Consider the following 24,294-nt stretch of genomic DNA (forward strand, 5'->3'; position numbering starts at 1 on the left):
ATTATTTGGTTAAATCATGACACATCAAAAGATCAACACAAACCCTAGAAAACAGTCAATCTAGATTTTCTTTTTTCAATTCAATCATAAATAAGTTTATCTGCAACCACAAGGTGTAAATTTCTACATGAATTCATCAATTGTGCCTTCAAATTTTCTAAAAGTCTATTGTCCGCTATCAATATTTGATTATATCTATCTATGTCCTTTTTGTTTTACAACGTCCATTCTATTTAACGTAAATTCCTACAGTTTGATTTTGATATCAATTTCCGAAACTGATAGGAAACCAATAAGTAATAAAATAATAGAGTGTGTATGGACGAGCAATTTATAAACTATACAATTAGTCTCCATAAAACTCCTCTACAAATAGATATTTGAATTTCATAAAGTTTCACGGTTTATAAATTAACGTTATCTATATTTGGAATTAAAGCCTACGAACCTTTTGAAAATGTTTCACTTACAATCTTACATGCTCAAACAAATAGAAATTGTAAATACCCCTTTCAAAATGTTATCACTATCAATGCTACACACAAATTTGAAAATCGCTTGACGAACAAATCATTAGAATCGACAAACATTGCAAACCAGTATTTACATTTTTAATCAAGCATTGAATCCATATAAATACAAGACGACATGCAAACAGAGCTGTAAAATGTCTTTATAAGGTGACAGTTTGAAATCTTCATGTTACATAATAGAAATTAAAGTCAATTTTAGAGAAACATCAAACAGTACAATACCTTTATAGATGTATTTACTGTAACATTAAACATTGTTAACAGATTAAACTTACATTTTTAAGTATTACTATTTTATTCCAGGTTTCTTAAGTTTACATGTTTCTTTCCTGTTGTTTGAATATAAGCCTCACACTAGCAATGTAAAGGTAAATATGGCAAACATAGTTGAGCTAAACTTGTGATGGAAGATCAAATTATAGGTTCTTTTTTTAATAAATATTTCAAGCACAAGCTAATAAGATATCCTCTGTACACGAAATATTCAAACCTCCTAATATCTACAAATATTTTGAAGTCAGAAATAAGCTGTGGGATCTCCAGTTCAGGTTCGACTGTTTAAGGCATGTGTTAATGCATAAAAAAGCAACATTTCTCTTTGTTATAATACTTGTATAAATTATATTGCATACTAGAATTTTAAACTCTAAATGACTTTATATTGATATATGCATAAAACAACATAAAGTGAACTAAGTAAATTCTTGTAACTCAAATCAAGATTTAATTCAGTGCACCAACAAAACAGAATAATAAGTATTTCATAGATAAACTTTAAAAAAAAATCATTAAGTTGTTTAAGATAAAAAGAGTACTCACATAAATGGTAAGAATTTATTCTCAGCGGGCATGTAATTACATTTGTACCTTACATTGGTTAACCCGGATCAGGAATGGTATTGGTTAAATCTTACCCATTCATAGATCAATCATCTTACAAACAATAAATATTTGATGACAAACTTTGTCTTCTTATACCATTATACAAACTTTCAATGTCCGTTTCTTATGCGAGGCCAAATTTCACTACTAACTGCAAGTTTCTAGGCTAAATGCAATTAGGACCGACTTAACAAACATTTACTTTTCTGTAGATATTGACAAAACTTCTACTCCTTCAAAAGACATAATAGAAACTAAGTTCTTGAGTATACAAATTGGGACTTTAAAGCAAGAAGGCTTATATGATAATGTTTTCATACCAGACAAACATGGGTCTGTTATACAAATATTCTTTATAGAGAAGCAAAAATATTTTCTATTTGAAAACATGCTGGGTAATAAGAGTGCATCCTAAAATTAAAAAAACAAAACAAAAAAAAACATAAATCTCTGCACAGAATGGGAGTATTAAGTACAGATACCAAATATAAAAAAGAAAGAATCTGCAAGAAAATGGTCAGTATATATTTCCGTCTTGAAAAACTTGTTCACAGACCAAAAATTTATAAAGTTGTATAATATCTTTGATTTTCAAAACTTTTTTACTTTTTGTTTCCCATTGGACACTTTCCAAAAAGTTATTCATTAGCTATATAACTAACTGAACCCCTTTTTGCTTCTTTTACATTGTTTTACATTTCTGCATTTAGTACTGTTGCAGAAATTTTTGTATGGAAGTGAAAATACCACTTATATTTACATTTTGCTACCTTAATGACAAATTATTTCATATTCAACACTTCTTTCTTGATGTGATACACATCTAAACATGCCCTATATAGATTATTAAAACATATGTTTGTCTTTTCTAAAGAAGGGAAAATCTGTTCATGTCAGAGGCAAAATGGATCTTAAAAAAAAGAATAAACAGTCAGAAAGTGTGTGTGTTTATAAGGCAATTATCCCTTGTAAGTTGCTAATATTTATATAATCAATGAAACAGGACGAACAGACAATAGTGAAATATTAAGCAGATAGATACATATCAAACATTCTCTAGCAGAGATCCATACTTTATAAACCTGCAATAATGATGTAACTACAATAACATTTAGCACCAGTTCACTGATATATACCAATCATATTGTATACCCATACTGCCTCAAATCAATTAAAGATATTTAACTTTGTGCATTACCATTATTTTCGTACATGGAACATTGCTCTGCATTGTCAATTGATTTTTTAATTAAACTCTTTATGAAACGCGAGAATAAATAATGGAATCCATATGCTTCCTGACGCAAACAGATAAATATTTTAAACATATTATAGATTGTGTGCCAAGAGGACTCTTTACTAATATGATAGCTTAAATATTAAGTACATTTAATTTCTAAATTATTCCATAATTTGTGCAGTTGACAACTCCAAACAAAGGCTGTTTTTTTTCCACACAATACTATTGCTCAGTCTGGTATGCAAGGTAACAAAGCAGTTGGTTTGTGCCAGCAATTAACTATCCTTGGTAACCCAGGCTATAAACCATATACCAACCAGTATATATGGAACATGTACCATGGGTTCCGTTGATGGCAATCAACCTGTGAGGCTTAGAAACAGTCAAACACCTTGGAAAATAAGATTATTTTGAAGGTGATCAATATATCACTTAAAACAGTTAAAGAAACACAACGCAAACTGATCTTAAAATAGCTAAACATACTTGTATGTTAGTGAGTTTTGGGGATCAAACTCAACCTGGAGCTCCCGTTGACACCAGTCCAGCAACAATTTCTTGCCAATCCCAACACTCCTCTGGTAAGGACTGCTACCTAAAATATTCAGTAATTTCATATAAAATCTTACTAACATCTTTAAAAACATCCAAACAAATTAAAGTTAACTTTACAGGATAAAAACAAACGTATCACATAATAAATATTGTTACTCTAATAGTCAACATTGAAAGTATTTATATTTTTTCAGTTGACTATCATTTAACTCTGCCTATCGTACAAAGCATTCAACTCTACTTTTTTCAGTTGACTATCATTTAACTCTGTCCATCTTACAAGGGATCATAAAATTCAACTTTGCCTTTTTACAGTGTACAATTACTGGCACATTTAGCATTGCCGTTTTTTCCAATGGACCATAACATTAAGCTTTGGATCATACTTCCTTACAGAAGGCCATTACATTTGGCTCTGACTTTCTTGCAGTGGCAATTATATTCAGCTTTGCCTTTTTTTTAGGATCATTACATTTAGCTTTTCCTTCCTTACAGAGGGCCATTACAATTAGCTTTTCCTTCCTTACAGAGGGCCATTACAATTAGCTTTTCCTTCCTTACAGAGGGCCATTACAATTAGCTTTTCCTTCCTTACAGAGGGCCATTACATTTAGCTTTTCCTTCCTTACAGAGGGCCATTACAATTAGCTTTTCCTTCCTTACAGAGGGCCATTACAATTAGCTTTTCCTTCCTTACAGAGGGCCATTACATTTAGCTTTTCCTTCCTTACAGAAGGCCATTACATTTAGCTTTTCCTTCCTTACAGAGGGCCATTACAATTAGCTTTTCCTTCCTTACAGAGGGCCATTACATTTAGCTTTTCCTTCCTTACAGAGGGCCATTACAATTAGCTTTTCCTTCCTTACAGAGGGCCATTACAATTAGCTTTTCCTTCCTTACAGAAGGCCATTACATTTAGCTTTTCCTTCCTTACAGAGGACCATTACATTTAGCTTTTCCTTCCTTACAGAGGACCATTACATTAAGCTTTTCCTTCCTTACAGAGGGCCATTACATTTAGCTTTTCCTTCCTTACAGAGGGGCCATTACATTTAGCTCTGTCTTACAGAGGGCCATCACATTTAGCTTTTCCTTCCTTACAGAGGGCCATTACATTTAGCTTTTCCTTCCTTACAGAGGGCCATTACAATTAGCTTTTCCTTCCTTACAGAGGGCCATTACAATTAGCTTTCCTTCCTTACAGAGGGCCATTACATTTAGCTTTTCCTTCCTTACAGAAGGCCATTACATTTAGCTTTTCCTTCCTTACAGAGGGCCATTACATTTACCTTTTCCTTCCTTACAGAGGGCCATTACATTTAGCTTTTCCTTCCTTACAGAGGGCCATTACATTTAGCTTTTCCTTCCTTACAGAGGGCCATTGCATTTAGCTCTGTCTTACAGAGGGCCATTACATTTAGCTTTTTCTTCTTTACAGAGGGCCATTACATTTAGCTTTTCCTTCCTTACAGAGGGCCATTACATTTAGCTTTTCCTTCCTTACAGAGGGCCATTACATTTAGCTCTGTCTTACAGAGGGCCATCACATTTAGCTTTTCCTTCCTTACAGAGAGCCGTTACATTTAGCCTTTCCTTCCTTACAGAGGGCAATTACATTTAGCTTTTCCTTCCTTACAGAGGGCCATTACATTTAGCTTTTCCTTCCTTACAGAGGGCCATGACATTTAGCTTTCCTTCCTTACAGAGGGCAATTACATTTAGCTTTTCCTTCCTTACACAGGGTCATTACATTTAGCTCTGTCTTACAGAGGGCCATTACATTTAGCTTTTCCTTCCTTACAGAGGGCCATTACATTTAGCCTTTCCTTCCTTACAGAGGGCAATTACATTTAGCTTTTCCTTCCTTACAGAGGGCCATTACATTTAGCTCTGTCTTACAGAGGGCCATGACATTTAGCTTTCCTTCCTTACAGAGGGCCATCACATTTAGCTCTGTCTTACAGAGGGTCATTATATTTAGTTTTTCCTTCCTTACAGAGGGCCATTACATTTAGCTCTGTCTTACAGAGGGCCATTACATTTAGCTCTGTCTTAAAGAGGGCCATTACATTTAGCTCTGTCTTACAGAGGGCAATTACATTTAGCTTTTCCTTCCTTACAGAGGGCCATTACATTTAGCTCTGTCTTACAGAGGGCCATTACATTTAGCTCTGTCTTACAGAGGGCCATTACATTAAGCTCTCTCTTACAGAGGGCAATTATATTTAGCTCTGTCTTACAGAGGGCAACTACATTTAGCTATGTCTTACAGAGGGCCATGACATTTAGCTTTCCTTCCTTACAGAGGGCCATCACATTTAGCTCTGTCTTACAGAGGGTCATTACATTTAGTTTTTCCTTCCTTACAGAGGGCCATCACATTTAGCTCTGTCTTACAGAGGGCCATTACATTTAGCTCTGTCTTACAGAGGGCCATTACATTTAGCTGTCTTACAGAGGGCAATTACATTTAGCTTTTCCTTCCTTACAGAGGGCCATTACATTTATCTCTGTCTTACAGAGGGCCATTACATTTAGCTCTGTCTTACAGAGGCCATTACATTTAGCTCTGTCTTACAGAGGGCCATTACATTTAGCTCTGTCTTACAGAGGGCCATTACATTTAGCTCTGTCTTACAGAGGGCCATTTCATTTAGCTCTGTCTTACAGAGGGCCATTACATTTAGCTCTGTCTTACAGAGGGCCATATCATTAAGCTCTGTCTTACAGAGGGCCATTACATTTAGCTCTGTCTTTACAGAGGGCCATTACATTAAGCTCTGTCTTACAGAGGGCCATTACATTTAGCTGTCTTACAGAGGGCAATTACATTAAGCTCTGTCTTACAGAGGGCCATATCATTAAGCTCTGTCTTACAGAGGGCCATATCATTAAGCTCTGTCTTACAGAGGCCATTACATTTAGCTCTGTCTTACAGAGGGCCATTACATTTAGCTCTGTCTTACAGAGGGCATTTCATTTAGCTCTGTCTTACAGAGGGCCATTACATTTAGCTCTGTCTTACAGAGGGCCATATCATTAAGCTCTGTCTTACAGAGGGCCATTACATTTAGCTCTGTCTTACAGAGGGCCATTACATTAAGCTCTGTCTTACAGAGGGCCATTACATTTAGCTCTGTCTTACAGAGGGCCATACTGCTGTCTTACAGACATTTAGCTCTGTCTTACAGAGGGCCATTACATTTAGCTCTGTCTTACAGAGGCCATTTCATTTAGCTCTGTCTTGTCTTACAGAGGGCCATATCATTAAGCTCTGTCTTACAGAGGGCCATTACATTTAGCTCTGTCTTACAGAGGGCCATATCATTAAGCTCTGTCTTACAGAGGGCCATTACATTAAGCTCTGTCTTACAGAGGGCCATTACATTTAGCTCTGTCTTACAGAGGGCCATTACATTTAGCTCCGTCTTACAGAGGGCCATTACATTTAGCTCCGTCTTACAGAGGGCCATTACATTAAGCTCTGTCTTACAGAGGGCCATTACATTTAGCTCTGTCTTACAGAGGGCCATTACATTTAGCTCCGTCTTACAGAGGGCCATTACATTTAGCTCCGTCTTACAGAGGGCCATATCATTAAGCTCTGTCTTACAGAGGGCCATTACATTAAGCTCTGTCTTACAGAGGGCCATTACATTTAGCTCCGTCTTACAGAGGGCCATTACATTTAGCTCCGTCTTACAGAGGGCCATTTCATTTAGCTCTGTCTTACAGCTGACATTTGCATTCAGCACTGCCTCTATCGCAGTAGCCATTACATTCTTAGCTTCTCTCTTTTTAGGTGGATCATTTTATTTCAGCTTTGTCTTTCTTACAGTAGGCCATTATATTTGGCTCTGCTTTCTTACAAAGGACCGATGCATTCTGCACTACCTTTCTTGCATTGGCGATAACATTCATCTTTGCCTTTTTACAGTGGATCATTACCTCAACTTTACCTTTCTTACAAGGGACCATTATATTTAGCTCTGTCTTACAGAGGGCAATTACATTTAGCTTTTCCTTCCTTACAGAGGGCCATTACATTTAGCTCTGTCTTACAGAGGGCCATTACATTTAGCTCTGTCTTACAGAGGGCCATTACATTAAGCTCTCTCTCTTACAGAGGGCAATTATATTTAGCTCTGTCTTACAGAGGGCAACTACATTTAGCTATGTCTTACAGAGGGCCATGACATTTAGCTTTCCTTCCTTACAGAGGGCCATCACATTTAGCTCTGTCTTACAGAGGGTCATTACATTAGTTTTTCCTTCCTTACAGAGGGCCATCAAAACATTTAGCTCTGTCTTACAGAGGGCCATTACATTTAGCTCTGTCTTACAGAGGGCCATTACATTTTAGCTGTCTTACAGAGGGCAATTACATTTAGCTTTTCCTTCCTTACAGAGGGCCATTACATTTATCTCTGTCTTACAGAGGGCCATTACATTTAGCTCTGTCTTACAGAGGCCATTACATTTAGCTCTGTCTTACAGAGGGCCATTACATTTAGCTCTGTCTTACAGAGGGCCATTACATTTAGCTCTGTCTTACAGAGGGCCATTTCATTTAGCTCTGTCTTACAGAGGGCCATTACATTTAGCTCTGTCTTACAGAGGGCCATATCATTAAGCTCTGTCTTACAGAGGGCCATTACATTTAGCTCTGTCTTACAGAGGGCCATTACATTAAGCTCTGTCTCTTACAGAGGGCCATTACATTTAGCTCTGTCTTACAGAGGGCCATATCATTAAGCTCTGTCTTACAGAGGGCCATTACATTTAGCTCTGTCTTACAGAGGGCCATTACATTAAGCTCTGTCTTACAGAGGGCCATTACATTTAGCTCTGTCTTACAGAGGGCCATATCATTAAGCTCTGTCTTACAGAGGGCCATTACATTTAGCTCTGTCTTACAGAGGGCCATTTCATTTAGCTCTGTCTTACAGAGGGCCATTACATTTAGCTCTGTCCTTACAGAGGGCCATATCATTAAGCTCTGTCTTACAGAGGGCCATTACATTTAGCTCTGTCTTAACAGAGGGCCATATCATTAAAGCTCTGTCTTACAGAGGGCCATTACATTAAGCTCTGTCTTACAGAGGGGCCATTACATTTAGCTCTGTCTTACAGAGGGCCATTACATTTAGCTCCGTCTTACAGAGGGGGCCATTACATTTAGCTCCGTCTTACAGAGGGCCATTACATTAAGCTCTGTCTTACAGAGGGCCATTACATTTAGCTCTGTCTTACAGAGGGCCATTACATTTAGCTCCGTCTTACAGAGGGCCATTACATTTAGCTCCGTCTTACAGAGGGCCATATCATTAAGCTCTGTCTTACAGAGGGCCATTACATTAAGCTCTGTCTTACAGAGGGCCATTACATTTAGCTCCGTCTTACAGAGGGCCATTACATTTAGCTCCGTCTTACAGAGGGCCATTTCATTTAGCTCTGTCTTACAGCTGACCATTTGCATTCAGCACTGCCTCTATCGCAGTAGCCATTACATTCTTAGCTTCTCTCTTTTTAGGTGGATCATTTTATTCAGCTTTGTCTTTCTTACAGTAGGCCATTATATTTGGCTCTGCCTTTCTTACAAAGGACCGATGCATTCTGCACTACCTTTCTTGCATTGGCGATAACATTCATCTTTGCCTTTTTACAGTGGATCATTACCTCAACTTTACCTTTCTTACAAGGGACCATTATATTTAGCTCTGCCCTTTTTGTAATGGTGGTTATATTCAGCTTTACCATTTTACAGTGGATCTGCCTTTCTTACAGTAGAACATTACATTTATCTTTGTCTATTTTACTGTAGCTAACCATTCAAAGTGCTTTGCCATTTTAACTAGAACATCTTTTTACAAAAATGACTATCAGTTCTTACATACAAAATTCTTACATAAATAATGATTTTAAGTTAGAACTATATTTTACTATCATTCAAAGCCATTTAAGTAAACCTAAGATTTATTGCTCATCACTTGCAGCAGTTTATGATTGCATCTCACTATCATTACAAAAATACATGTACAAATGTAATTTATATGGCCTACAGCTTTTACATGAGCTGATGACTGTCACTGGCTAGCTGGCAATGATATGAAAATTTGTTTAAGGAGAAGCAGAATAGATGACACACAAAGAGTGGAAATGGTTCTTATATGACATCAAGAATGAAATACAACTGTTTTGAATCCCTTCAAATATTTTCTTTGAATAATGACATACAAGAAACTTTTATACCTGCAGCCATTTTGCTATATATTCTGCTAGTATAACATAGATTAATATGACAACATGGTTCAATATTGCATTATTATACAAATGTGATGACATCAAAATACAATGATATTTACTATATAAAGCAAGTTCATTAGAAGAATTGCTTGATATATAACTTGTATTTTGCACTGATGGGGTTTTATTTTACTAGAAAAAACCTGGTGCCTTGTGCTATCCTGACCTAGTTAAACACATTTGAGTTCCAGATCAGAAAATGGCTATTATAATAATTATGTATCAGTATCATGTATATTCTAATGAAAGAATTATGAAATAATTACAAAATTAACTTACTCATACTGTACTTATCAAATGCAAATTATCCAGAATATATCTACATTAAATCTAATATGAAGTTTACTTTACCTTAGAGGATTGTATTAAATTCCAATATAAGATTTTTGAAATATTTGTCTAGGATTTATTTACTCTTTATACAAACAGAAGAATCAGTTCTCCTGTTACACCTACCACGTAAGAAGAACAGTGCAAACACACATTCATTAGTAAGTCAACAATAACCTGTCCATTTTTATAATAAAACCTATGAATCTTAATTATGTTCTCCAATTTAAAAAAAGTCATTTAAAAAAAAAATAGAACTCCATGTTAGTAAGTTATAACTCAATATGTAGGGACATCTGCAACTGGTGTAAAACATGTATATTTATTCCCTTAAGAATATTATAAAACGCAAACTTTGTATATACAATTGTTTGCTATTGAAGATATCACGGAATATGTTCATATTAATATAATCAGTCTTGCATAGGTGTGCCTTTTGGGACCAGAATTTCTATAAAGACATTAAAGCAAGGTATTTTATTGCAAATCTATACTAAAGATGGGTCGTTAATGCATTACGGGTATACTATTGATCGATCAGCAATCGTTTGATTGAATCATTTACATGAAGTATCAAAGTTCAATTGAATACATACAAATTAAGACAGGTCTGTAATTTAAGATTGGTTTCATAAAGGATCATCAATTACAAAGATAATTTTTCTGTTTAAGTGGACAGGTATTATAAATTTAAGTATTTAATACTTAATTCCCCCCTTTCTAAACATTTAAAATAAAAGGATATACAAATTCCAATCACCTGTCAAACAAATATGAAAATAAAGTCAAGTTGCTCTTGAGTTTAATCTCAGTATTGATATTGATATTGTTTGTTTGAGAAAATTAAATTTGGACTGTAATTCAATTCAACCCTTAACCTGTGGAACATACATTTTCACAAAGGTTCATTATAAAATTTTTGAAAGTTTAAAGTTGGTCAACCAACAGTATTGAGCCTGGTCAGACTGCATGGATGTGCATGCTGACTGGCTCTATAGCATCACACCTGGTCAGATGGCATGGATGTGTGTGCCGACTGGCTTTTTACCACCATGCCTGGTCAGATGGCATGGATGTATGTGCTGACTGGCTCTATACCACCATGCCTGGTCAGATGGCATGGATGTGTGTGCCCACTGGCTCTTTAGCATCACGCCTGGTCAGATTGCATGAATGTATGTGCCGACTGGCTCTTTACCACTATGCCTGGTCAGATGGCATGGATGTGTGTGCCGACTGGCTTTTTAGCATCACGCCTGGTCAGATGGCATGGATGTGTGTACCAACTGGCTCTTTACCACCATGCCTGGTCAGATGGCATGGATGTGTGTGCTGACTGGCTCTTTAGCACCATGCCTGGTCAGATGCATGGATGTGTGTACCAACTGGCTCTTTACCACCATGCCTGGTGAGATGGCATGGATGTGTGTACCAACTGGCTCTTTACCACCATGCCTGGTGAGATGGCATGGATGTGTGTACCAACTGGCTCTTTACCACCATGCCTGGTCAGATGGCATGGATGTGTGTACCAACTGGCTCTTTACCACCATGCCTGGTCAGATTGCATGGATGTGTGTGCTGACTGGCTCTATAGCACCATGCCTGGTCAGATTGCATGGATGTGTGTACCAACTGGCTCTTTACCACCATGCCTGGTGAGATGGCATGGACGTGTGTACCAACTGGCTCTTTACCACCATGCCTGGTCAGATTGCATGGATGTATGTACCAACTGGCTCTTTACCACCATGCCTGGTGAGATGGCATGGATGTGTGTGCTGACTGGCTCTTTACCACCATGCCTGGTCAGATGGCATGGATGTGTGTACCAACTGGCTCTCTACCACCATGCCTGGTCAGATTGCATGGATGTGTGTGCCGACTGGCTCTATACCACCATGCCTGGTCAGATGGCATGGATGTCTGTACCAACTGGCTCTCTACCACCATGCCTGGTCAGATTGCATAGATGTGTGTGCCGACTGGCTCTATACCACCATGCCTGGTCAGATGGCATGGATGTGTGTGCTGACTGGCTCTATAGCATCATGCCTGGTCAGATTGCATGGATGTGTATACCAACTGGCTTTCTACCACCATGCCTGGTTAGATGGCATGGATGTGTGTACCAACTGGCTCTATAGCATCACGCCTGGTCAGATTGCATGGATGTGTGTACCAACTGGCTCTTTACCACCATGCCTGGTCAGATGGCATGGATGTATGTGCCAACTGGCTCTATACCACAAGACTGGTCAGATGGCATGGATGTGTGTACCAACTGGCTCTTTACCACCATGCCTGAGTCAGATGGCATGGATGCCTGTCAGATTGCTGGATGTGGCTCTATACCACCATGCCTGGTCAGATGGCATGGATGTATGTGCCAACTGGCTCTATACCACCATGCCTGGTCAGATCGTCATGGATGTGTGTACCAACTGGCTCTTTACCACCATGCCTGGTGAGATGGCATGGATGTATGTGCCAACTGGCTCAATACCACCATGCCTGGTCAGATGGCATGGATGTGTGTACCAACTGGCTCTTTACCACCATGCCTGGTGAGATGGCATGGATGTATGTGCTGACTGGCTCTATACAACCATGCCTGGTGAGATGGCATGGATGTATGTGCTGACTGGCTCTATACCACCATGCCTGGTGAGATGGCATGGATGTATGTGCTGACTGGCTCTATACCACCATGCCTGGTGAGATGGCATGGATGTATGTGCCAACTGGTTCTATACTACCATGTCTGGTCAGATGGCATGGATGTGTGTGCCCACTGGCTCTATAGCATCACGCCTGGTCAGATTGCATGGATGTATGTACCGACTGGCTCTATACCACCATGCCTGGTCAGATGGCATGGATGTGTGTGCTGACTGGCTCTATAGCATCACGCCTGGTCAGATGGCATGGATGTGTGTACCGACTGGCTCTATACCACCATGCCTGGTCAGATGGCATGGATGTGTGTGCCGACTGGCTCTATAGCATCACGCCTGGTCAGATTGCATGGATGTGTGTGCCGACTGGCTCTATAGCATCACGCCTGGTCAGATTGCATTGATGTGCAGGCTGACCTGGCTCTATACCACCACGCCTGGTCAGATTGCATGGATGTGCAGGCTGACCTGGCTCTATACTGGTAGCAAAGGATCATCACTTTTGGTTAAAGTAGGATAAAATTTTGTTTTATTTAAAAGCATCCCTGATTAATTTTATTACTATTAGCTTATCCTCCATAAGTAGCTGTCAACTTCTCTACATGTCCTTGACCATTATTGTCATGATATTGTATATTTTACATTTTAAGTTTATCTTTTCCAATAAAGAAACAATATAGCCATGAAGGCCCTGAGTCGCTCACCAGAAAAACTGCTTTTCAGTGTTGGAAATTATCCATTGTCAATATTTTCTAATATCAAATTTGAGCATAGAATATGTTTAAACAATAATTTGAAGAAATGCCATGACCTGGGGCATTTAAGCTTTAGCAGCCCCTTAAAGGGGCATATCAAATTAATATGAGCAAATTTGATAAAAGACTACCCAAGAATGCTACAGACAAAGTTTGGTGATCATCCATCAATTAGTTCTGTAGAAATAGACGTTTAAAGGTATTTCTATTTTTAGCTTTAGCGGCCCCTTCAAGGGGCCAATCAAATTAATATGAGCAAACTTGATAAAAGACTACCCAAGAATGCTACAGACAAAGTTTGGTGATCATCCATCAATTAGTTCTGTAGAAGAAGATGTCTAAAGGTTTTTCTATTTTTAGCTCTAGAGACCCCTGAAAGGGGCCAATCAAATTAATATGAGCAAACTTGATAACAGACTACCTAAGAATGCTACAGACAAAGTTTGGTGATTATCCATCAATTAGTTCTGTAGAAGACTAGACATGTGTCGTCACGCCAAGGATGCCCCCGCATGCAGCCAAAATTTCAGATGTCATAATATTTAGTTCCAAATTTGTTTGCACAAATTATTTTTTTCATTTTAAGTTCAAAGCCCTTAAAACTATTCAATGTTAACACAAACCATTTTTAAACAAAGTTCAAGACACTGAAACTATTCAGTGTTAACCTTTTGTATATTGCATGTTGCATATTTCTAGCCAAATTAAGCGCTACTTACATTTCCACAAAAGTATGAGTGCTGAAACTGAAAATTCAAAATGTTTCCAACATTCAAGGGAGAAAACTTTGTCCAAAATCATTGAACCACGACCAAATTCAAACTTGAACTGCTTATTCCTAAGATGTATCTATATGTCAAATTTGAGTTGAACCATTGGGGAGATAATGAACTGAAACTTAAAATTTCTGATTTTTTTTCAAAGTTCAAGAGGGATATCATCAAACCATGACCGAATTGGAAATTGACCAATGCATTCTTATGACATATCTATATCTTTAATTTGAGTTGTATATGTACAACTGTTGGGGAGATAATGAATGGGAACTGAAAATTTCCTTTTTTTTAAAGGGGCATAACTCTGCCAAAAAACATCAAACCATGACCAAATTTGAATTAACCTGTATTTTCTCATGACATATCCATATGTCAAGTTTGAGTTGAATGTGTAATACCGTTGGGGAGATAATGAACGGAAACTGAAAATTTCATATTATTTTCAAAGTAAAAGGGGCATAACTCTGCCAAAAATCATCGAACCATAACCAAATTCGAACTTGACCTGTATTTTCTCATGACATATCCATATGTCAAGTTTGAGTTGAATGTGTAATACTGTTGGAGAGATAATGAACGGAAACTGAAAATTTCATATTATTTTCATAGTGAAAGGGGCATAACTCTGCCAAAAATCATCGAACCATGACCAAATTCGAACTTGACCTGTATTTTCTCATGAAATATCCATATGCCAAATTTGAGTTGAATGTGTGCAACCGTTACTAAGATAATGAATGAAAACTGGTGATGACGGAATGACAGAATGATGGAAAGACAGAATGACGGAAGGGCGGAATGACGGAACAGGGTAACACTATATGCCCCAGCCATTATATGGCGGGGGCATAAAAATGTCCAAAGGTTTTCTATTTTTAGCTCTAGAGATCCCTAAAAGGTGCCAATCAAATTAATATGAGCAAAATTGATAAAAGACTACCTAAGAATGCTACAGACAAAGTTTGGTGATCATCCATCAATAAGTTCTGTAGAAATAGGCGTTTAAATGTATTTTTATTTTTAGCTTTAGCAGCCCCTAAAAGGGGCCATTCAAATTAATATGAGCAAACTTGATAAAAGCCTTCTCAAGAATGCTACAGACAAAGTTTGGTCATCATCCATCAATTAGTTCTGTAGAAGATGTTTAAAGGTTTTACTATTTTTAGCCCTAGAGACCCCTAAAAGGGGCCAATCAAATTTATATGAGTAAACTTGATGACAGACTACCTAAGGATGCTACAGACAAAGTTTGGTGATCATCCATCCATTAGTTCTGTAGAAATAGAGGTTTAAAGGTATTTCTATTTTTAGCTTTAGCAGCCCCTAAAAGGGGCCAATCAAATTAAATATGAGCAAAATTGATAAAAGACTACCCAAGAATGCTACAGGCAAAGTTTGGTGATCATCCATCAATTAGTTCTGTAGAAGAAGATGTTTAAAGGTTTTTCTATCTTTAGCTCTGTTGACCCATAAAAGGGGCCAATGGAAATGACATGAGCAAATTCAAGTGTGACTGTCACAAAGATGCTACAGACCAAATTTGAAGTCAATCTGCCCGGCAGTTTCAGAGAAGACGCTTGTTGACGCATGACGAAGGATGCCGGAGCATTCCCCTTTGATACTAATAGCTCACCCTGAACCTTCGGTTCTGGTGAGCTAAAAACAAAATTTAGGAATAATTTCTATGTGAAATAGGACATAATCATGTAAAAAATCAATAGTGAAATAGCAAAGTGGACTAATAGAGTTAGATTGTGAATTTTTGTGTATTTTACATTGACATGTAAAGTCTTTTAGTGTCACAAATATTTACCCCATTACCCCCATCTATAATCAAAGTGCTGCAAGCTTTGTGGTATTTTTTGATCTTTGCAATCTAAATCGTACTGTATATTTGTATGTATTTTCCTGTATAAGTTTATTTTTATGTACTATAATTCATCTTGCAGGGCACCAGAGTTTGATACATACGGAATTTTGCATAACTAGAGTTTCATCAAAAAATCATTTATGTTCATTTTTTATGACAGCCACACTTTATCCTTGCATATAGTGGCTACTTCCTTAACAAAGACACTTAAAAAAAAATAAAACAAATAGTTGCCTCGACTGGGATTTGAACCCCAGACCTCTCACACACTAAACGAGCGCGTTACCCCTGCACCATGGAGAAGTTATACGAGCAAAGCCTGAATAAAATTAAGTAATTCAAATTTAGAATTTCCATTGCATTTCGGGTTTGTTATCCTTATTAATTTAAAGGTATTTTGTTCATGATAAACCTGTTGTTTTAAATTAATGCAAATAATTTAGCGAAAATCTTCTCGCCAAAACAGTCTGACATGTACAATCTATATATTCCACTACTCGACAGTCAGATTTATTTGTGTAGTATTTGGTAATCGACATCGTTAAAAATAGCATTTTCATTGATTAAAATCATTTGGGAAATTTGTGATGGTGCATTTATTGACAATTCTATAAGACAATGATACTTTTAAACTTTGAATGCGTTGTAATTTGTTGGATACATGTAACAAAATAGAAATATTTCTTTCTTTTAAATCGCTAGTTTTAAGCTGTTTTAAGAACTACTTGTTGTTAGGTTTGTCGTTAACCGCTGTGTCAGAGATAGAATGTCAGCTTTGTATTTCCTGATCTTTGATCAGAAAATACAAAAACTGCCTTAAACAGCTGTGTATAGGCCAAAAGTAATAAGGTCCACATATGTGAAAGGATATAGAAACCAACAAAAAGTAAACATGTGTGACACCAAAGTCCCTTTAAAGCTTTATCTTAAAGACGGAAATTACCAGGGTATCAATGCATGCATGTACCTAAAAAAGTTCACATACAAACACTGTTACTATATATAGAAACTGTCGTAACCATATAATAAAGCATGGTCAATACTTACTAATAGAATGTACTGAATAATTTAATATGATGAGCCATAGAACATCAAGGATTGACTTTATATCCCCATCCAATACATCTGAAATGTAAACACAGACTACAATAAATGTATGTATAACCACTTACAACAAAATGCCTCAAGATTTGTTTTAAATTGTTAAATTAAAAAGAAAAGACAAAATAAGCTGAACTTATCAATGCTGCAAATTTATTTACTTAATGATGTTCAGATCTTAAATTTTGATAAGCAACTTGCAAACATTCTAAACCAAATTATTTCAGTTTGTTATTTATAAAAAACAAAAAAACAAAAACAAATAAACAAATAATAATAATAAAAATGTTGGATAATTTGTTGAACTTGATTCTGCTTCTGCATCAATTTTGAAAACATTTTATTTTCAAATAAAAAATGTTTGGTGAACTAGAATGATTGTAACAAATCACAGTTAAAAAGAAAGAAGAACAGTAAGACCATATGCCTTCATTAGAAAGTAAAATACTATGTAAAATTAAAAGCAAGAAAATATTGTATTGAAGGATGACTGACCTAAAATAAAGCTATTTAGATGGTTTTATTCAATGAAAGCATCAGACCTTTTCTTAATTCAGAAAATGATTTGTTATGAAGGCATGTGATATGAATTTCTCAAAACATAACTTATATCAAGATACCACAGTATACAAAATGCCTTGTTATGAAGGCATGTCAAGATACCACAGTATACATGTATACTGTTAATAAACACAGTCTGTTTTGGACAATCTATGACAGGTGAGTAGTAACCTGGATACTATACAAGAACTCTCAAAATCTCTCAAAGTTGTTCCACTAATAACTCATTAATTAAATGGCATAATGGCAATAGCATAATATATCATATTGTTTGAAACATATGCAGTGGCCAGCAGTGAGCCTCCTAAGGTCCAAATACCAAACTGTCTCCCTACTGAGTTGTAAAGATGAGATCCGTACCAATATTTACCTCATAGTTGTGATAGAATTTATACATATATAGGACAATAGATTAGTTGTCTTTACTTTTGTATTAACTTGAGAGAGAATTCCAGGTCTGATCAATGTGTGCAGTAAGCCAGACTGGGACACATTGTGTACATAACATATCTACATATCAAACATAATGCTGTTGATAATCCTACAAGATTCATCAGAGCATCATTATCTTAAAGCCCTGTCAATATTCACTAAGTCTTCCGATCAATTAAATGTATACTTTTTCTACACTACATCTATATAGGCTTATAGCACTTATATACAAGTTGAGAAATAGTCACAATACTTAAATTGCTCTTCATATCAGTTTTACATAAAATATTGTTTGGCAATTTTTAGATAATTTGCCTCACACACTTTATTATTCCTATGGATTAAGATAAAATGTATATATAATTTGATTCTCTTGGCAAAGATAACAAATTTGTTCCACTATAGAGATGATTGCTGTTAGCATTTCAACATTTACCAAGAACAATATAATTGGTGAAGATTTAGATGCCAACAACAGATAGTTAAGACAGATAGCAGGGAATCACAATTGTAACAAGCAGGCCCCTACTGTTGTTGCACAATGTCATGTATCAGACAGAGTCATATATGATACTAGTATCTTAGCAAGAAAAAGGCCTTAAATGCAAACCGATTTCCTGATTTGATATAATTATAGCTTTTCAACAAACTGCAATAACAGTAAACATCATCTTTTCCACCAAAAAAAAAATGTAAATGAATGAAGGAGGAACTTGGGAATAACTTAAGTCACACAAATTGTACAATTAGATCAAAAGATATATGCAATAATAGTGAGGGTTTGGAAGTATATTGAATAGATTTGAATGATTTTCACATTTACAACTTTTATGTCTTACTAAAGGAATGTATTTTTATTGAATCAAAGTGATCAATTTATGTTTAATTTTCTTTATCAGTTAAACTTCTCTTCAAACCTAACTGCCTGCCAATAAAATGGAATATAAATGAGTTTATTTTGGGTTAGAATCAATACAACATAAATAAGGTACTCAAAATCTCCTGATAAAATGTAAATGATCTTATGAGTAACATACTACTACTTCAGTTCAAAAATAACGCAAGCAGAGTTACACTTCTTGTTATATTTTCTTGAGTTGTCTCCCTCTAGATTACTGTAACATGACTACTAGATTAACCTCCCTTACATAAAATGACAGCATACATACAAGAAATTCTTGAATGTGCTGTAAACTTGAACAGATATTAAAGATATTGGTAAAAGTATGATTGCAGTAAAAGAACTGTTTGCAATAAAAGAGATGTATCAAAAAAAACCACCATAAAAACACAAATAAACCAGTTTAGAAAGAAAAAGTAAATGAGAAATCTGAGAGGGCTTTAGTATCATACATGTAGCTGTAAATGTACGCAGGGAAAACAATGTTAATGGAAAAAAGCAGTTTTAGAACAGAAACTCATACTTTTTACAAAGATGAAAGAGTTGAAGAAAAGAAGACAAAAGTAGTAAGAAGTAAAGCCAGTCATATGCTACAGGAAATACGGAGACATTGCTGTAAAATAACACTACCCACACTGCATCATTAAAATATGTATGAAAATATTGATGGATAAAAGAGCCTTAATGATAAAATGATGATCTCTTCATTCACTTACTCTTCTGCCATTTCATCCAGTCTAAAATAGTTGTCAAGTAATAAAATTAAAATTCTAGATAAACTGCACCAAACAATAAACCAGGGACAAATTAAAGTAATGAATTAATGTCTTTTATAGAAAAAAAAGAACATAAGAAACAGCTTTACTTAAATTCTTGACAAAATTAATATAATATTCATTTCTTTTCAAGTTTAAAATTGATTACTGAATAGGTTTACGGTACTCAAGGTTTCATCAATTTAACACACAGAAATCTTTTAAAATACTTTTTAAAAGTATTTGATTAACAAGAGCTATCACACAAAAGTGACAAATACCCTCAAAAAGGTTTTGTAAGTATTGCAGAAAGGTACTATGAAAAGAAAAGAGAATAACAGTAACTAACTGCTTAATATTGTTCTTGTAAAATGATTTGCTATTAATAGCAAAGTTACCACCTTGACCTTGGAGGTACAGACATGGGTCTTGGACGCTACATTTCATCTTGATGTGGTAGACATTTGTGCCAAGTTATTTTAAAATCCTTCCATGCATGACAAAGTTACAGTCCGGACACGAATGTGTACCTTCAAACTCTTCTTGTGAGAATGAGTACCTTCAAACTATAAAACTAGTGTGATCTTGACCTTTGAGGTAGGGACATGGGTCTTAGACACAACATGTTTTCTTGATGTGGTAAACAAATAAGCTACGTTATTTAAAAATTGTTGCATGATTGACAGTTACAGTCTGTACCTTTAAACTCTAACTGTGAGAATATGAACCTTCAAACACTAAGTGTGACCTTGACCTTTGAGGTAGGGACATGGGTCTTTGAAGCGACACATCATGATGTGGTAGACATTTATGCCAAGTTGTTTTAAAATCCTTCAATGCATGACAAAGTTACAGTCCCGACACGAATGTTGTGTAAGTGGGGATGCACAGGCTGATGGGTGGACAGACAGACAAACGGACTGTGTGATTTTAATATGTCGTCCTTCAAGGGCATAAAAATGTGCTATCAATTATATAGTATGGTAAAATATAACAATGAAACTATAGAGAAAATGAAGTATTGAAAAACTGTTTACATTGAAAATGTGTACACATTGCAAATAAACTGTTAGTATATTCAAATAGCAAATTATGTTTCTTTTTAATTAGATATACATAAAATATTTCTGACCATATAATTAATACAGTCTAATCTTTCTCTTCTATCTGAGCTATTAAAGCATTTTGTCAGCTTAGACTAGGGTATTATTGTGTTTTATAAACTTTGAGATATTCAAGATTGAATTGGATTATGTGATTAACATTTTGAAAGCTTTCAATTCCATTACAGGCAAAGTCCAGTAGTGTAGATTTTACCCTGTGAAAGTTTTGCACAAAGACGTAATTTAAGTAGGTGTGTAACTTCAAATCTGGCGTTTATCTGATATTTCGCCCATTGTTTCCATTTAGTTATCGGTGGAGCATGGTAATTTATCTGTTTTCAATGCATAACTGTACAGTTTTGTCTCAGTTTAATGAGCGTTTTCATTTTCACTCAAAATTTTGAAACTATTTTTTTGTCCAGATAACAAAGATTGACTTTAGCTCTATATAGGGACCATGAACAATTTGTATACTTCTGAGTTGTATGTTGCTGTTGACGTAAATCTGTAGAAAATTAGTCTTTAATCTACAATACCTTAATAATTAAGAGAACAATTTATTACATTGTACAAGCAAATTCCATTTAAAAATGTCTTTATTGGCTTAATTCAATAAAAAGTGAAAATAATTGAACCTTTCAGTAGTTCAGTTATCAAACAATGTTTGCTCTACAAATATATTCACAGAAAATGGTTGATAATTTTTTAAGTGAAAATTGATTCCACAGTATAATTTTTCATATTTCAAGCACAATACTTCATTGAGCTAGAAAATGTGTACCAATAAATAAAAGTACCTATGAGAAATTTTACGCTTATTTTAAATTTTTTTGAACTTCCTTCTATATCTTCCTACTTTTTGGACTGTCTATTGGAAGTTACAAGGATTTCAATACAGAAGTAGTAATAGTGACCAAACAACAGCACTGCTGGATGGCCTGGCCACATATTGGTTGCACAGTGGACAGGCATTACTGCTGCTTTGGCAGGAGTTAAAAACCCTATCAGGAAGTAACTGCAGCATTAAAGGACATATATTAGTTAACAGACCACTGTTTCATTTACTTTTTAATGCCAGAAATATACTGACCCATGATATGTTGTGTTTTCTTCCCCCCCCCCCCCCCCAAAAAAAAATCTTAGGAATACAGAATGGTCCTCATATATTCAAATAAGCTATTGAAGTCTACTTATTAGCTATTTAGGCAATTGTTAAAAAATGTTGAAAATTTCAGACTTGTAACATTTTAGATTGAATGTTTCATCTCAAAGTATACCAAGCTTCCTTAAAATCTTAAAATATAATTCAATTCAATTTTCATCTAAATTTTAATTTACTAAACATAAAATTTCATCATACTTTTGTTCGGAAGAATCTATTTATTTCTTAAGATAAAATTTCTAATTATTTTTTTATTATTTTGGTCGCCTTTGACCTTAGATATAGTAGTAAGTGATATGTCTGATCATGTCCACCAGGCTGATTAAGTGAGAAATATTTAGATTAAATATTTTTTCACAGGTATTTCTATCTGGAGTAATCCAACTTGTAAAAAGAAGATCATGTTTAATCCACCTATGTTCTGTTTACAAAAATGATTAAAACTTTTAATACAAACATTTTATTTAGTCTTAAACAGTATTTACATTTGAAAATCAGCTTATATCTAACATTTCAAGGAAAAATTCAATATTTATGTATTCGCCTTTAAATATTTTTAAAAAAGTGCCTGCAATAAATCAAACGAATTTGTTTGAGTAAAATCAATATAAAGTTACGATATGCAAACTGTTTTCTATCCTAGATCGGTCTGAACAAACACAATTTATACACTCATTGAATGTAATGAATTATGTATTCACAAGCACAAATATACACTACTATTTTACATCTTACAGAAGAAAATTATGCACTAGAGAGCATTTTTTTTGTTCCTAACTTCCATACTTATGTTTCATTGTATCCTACTTTCAATAAAGAATGTTTTAATCAAGATATAGAAAAGTAAACTGAATACAAATGAATTTATAAAATTCCATGCAAATCTCTGGATTAATGTCAATATTTTTTCTTTTCTTGTAGTTTGGTGACCCTGTTTACCATTACCTTAACACTTACTTTGAATAAACAGTACAATTGTATGTTAAGGTCTTAATACTGGTTGCATAATTATGTTATCATTAACACTGATTAAATGTACCATTTTGTGACTTATTTCACACACAAGGAAGCATTTTTGGTATGTTATAAATCTTACATAAAAATATGAATTAGCAAATGACAGCATTAATTATTCTTTTCTAGATGTTGACTGAAAAAAAGTAATAACATCTTGAGAAGAAGTTTCTTCAAATTATCTTTTGTGTGCACTAGTGCGCTATATTTGTCCATGATGACAATAACAAGCACCCTGCATATGTAACCATGGCAAAGTATTAATGTAATGCAAAAATCATGTGACATTATTGCATTGCTTTTATAAAATAATGTAAAGCATAAGCTTATGCTAATGTAATGAAATGACATTCAAATTATCTTCCTCATACAATTTAATAATATATCTCAAAAATAATACAACACAAGGTGTAAATCAGATTGTGGTAATAATGATGCAACATGACACATCCAAAAATTGTCCCCCAGATCAATTATTGATATTTATTAATTAACCTCTTTATGTTTTGCTAAATATATGTATACTGATTTTATGTACAAAAACAACTTACCAGAAACAAAAAAATCCATATTTCCATTGTTACTTGTTTTTTAAATGCTCTATTGATGGGTTTGGTTTTATTAATTTTTTTTGTGAATTTTGTTAGGCTGCACGTGTGTACCTCGTACAATTCTGACCAAGCAAAATCAACCAGAGCATGATATACGTCCAAGATTGTTTTGTTTGAGATACTCTTACAATGACTTATATGCTACAGAAATGTAATAAATTATTAAAATTAGGCAGAATGCTGTAAATATAAACAGCTTCCAGCATGGCCTCACAGATCAAGGTTTTAAAATAAATCAGACAATTATGAAGATGTGTAAAAACAAAGGAGATAGCCCAGGAAATTAATGCAATTATGTACAGGATAAAAGAAATATATATTATAATATAAATATGTAAATACAATAGTGTTAAAGTATTGTACTAGCTGAAGCTGTAAAGTAGCAGATAATGCATGGTGTGGACAAACATACCTTGAGGTGTAAAATGGAACTTTACGCCATGACTTCGCATGTGGTCTAGCGCAGCTCGCAGGTACCTTTGAGGTGTTATGTTCCCTGATTTCTGAAAAATACCAAAGTAGTTTCAATAGTTTACAGTTATTTATTAACGTAGATACATAAAAATTTGCCTTTAAGATGACAGCTTTTAGCAATTAAAATAATTGATTTTTTCAACAAGTAATTGGCACATCTTTTCATTAGGATCGGGAAATATGATTGTATCGTGAATTTAAAAAAACATACTGAAACAGTGGAATCCTACATGTATAAAGCTTAGATAATACTG

At 35.1% G+C, this 24,294-nt stretch overlaps 1 protein-coding gene across 1 annotated transcript in view; it reads right to left on the bottom strand.

The window, feature by feature from the left end:
- LOC132749496 (uncharacterized) overlaps window positions 1–24,294 on the bottom strand; it is a 55,905-nt gene that overhangs the window by 25,300 nt on the left and 6,311 nt on the right. The window contains exons 4-7 of the mRNA XM_060739261.1: window positions 23,979–24,069; window positions 19,638–19,658; window positions 16,974–17,051; window positions 3,142–3,250 (exon numbers count right to left, since the gene is read on the bottom strand). Coding sequence (XP_060595244.1) covers window positions 3,142–3,250; window positions 16,974–17,051; window positions 19,638–19,658; window positions 23,979–24,069 — 299 coding nt within the window. The remainder of the gene's footprint in view (window positions 1–3,141; window positions 3,251–16,973; window positions 17,052–19,637; window positions 19,659–23,978; window positions 24,070–24,294) is intronic.

This window comes from Ruditapes philippinarum, unplaced genomic scaffold (genome assembly GCF_026571515.1).
Source record: "Ruditapes philippinarum isolate M1 unplaced genomic scaffold, ASM2657151v2 ctg575_1_1_1_1, whole genome shotgun sequence".
NCBI classification, from domain to species: domain Eukaryota; kingdom Metazoa; phylum Mollusca; class Bivalvia; order Venerida; family Veneridae; genus Ruditapes; species Ruditapes philippinarum.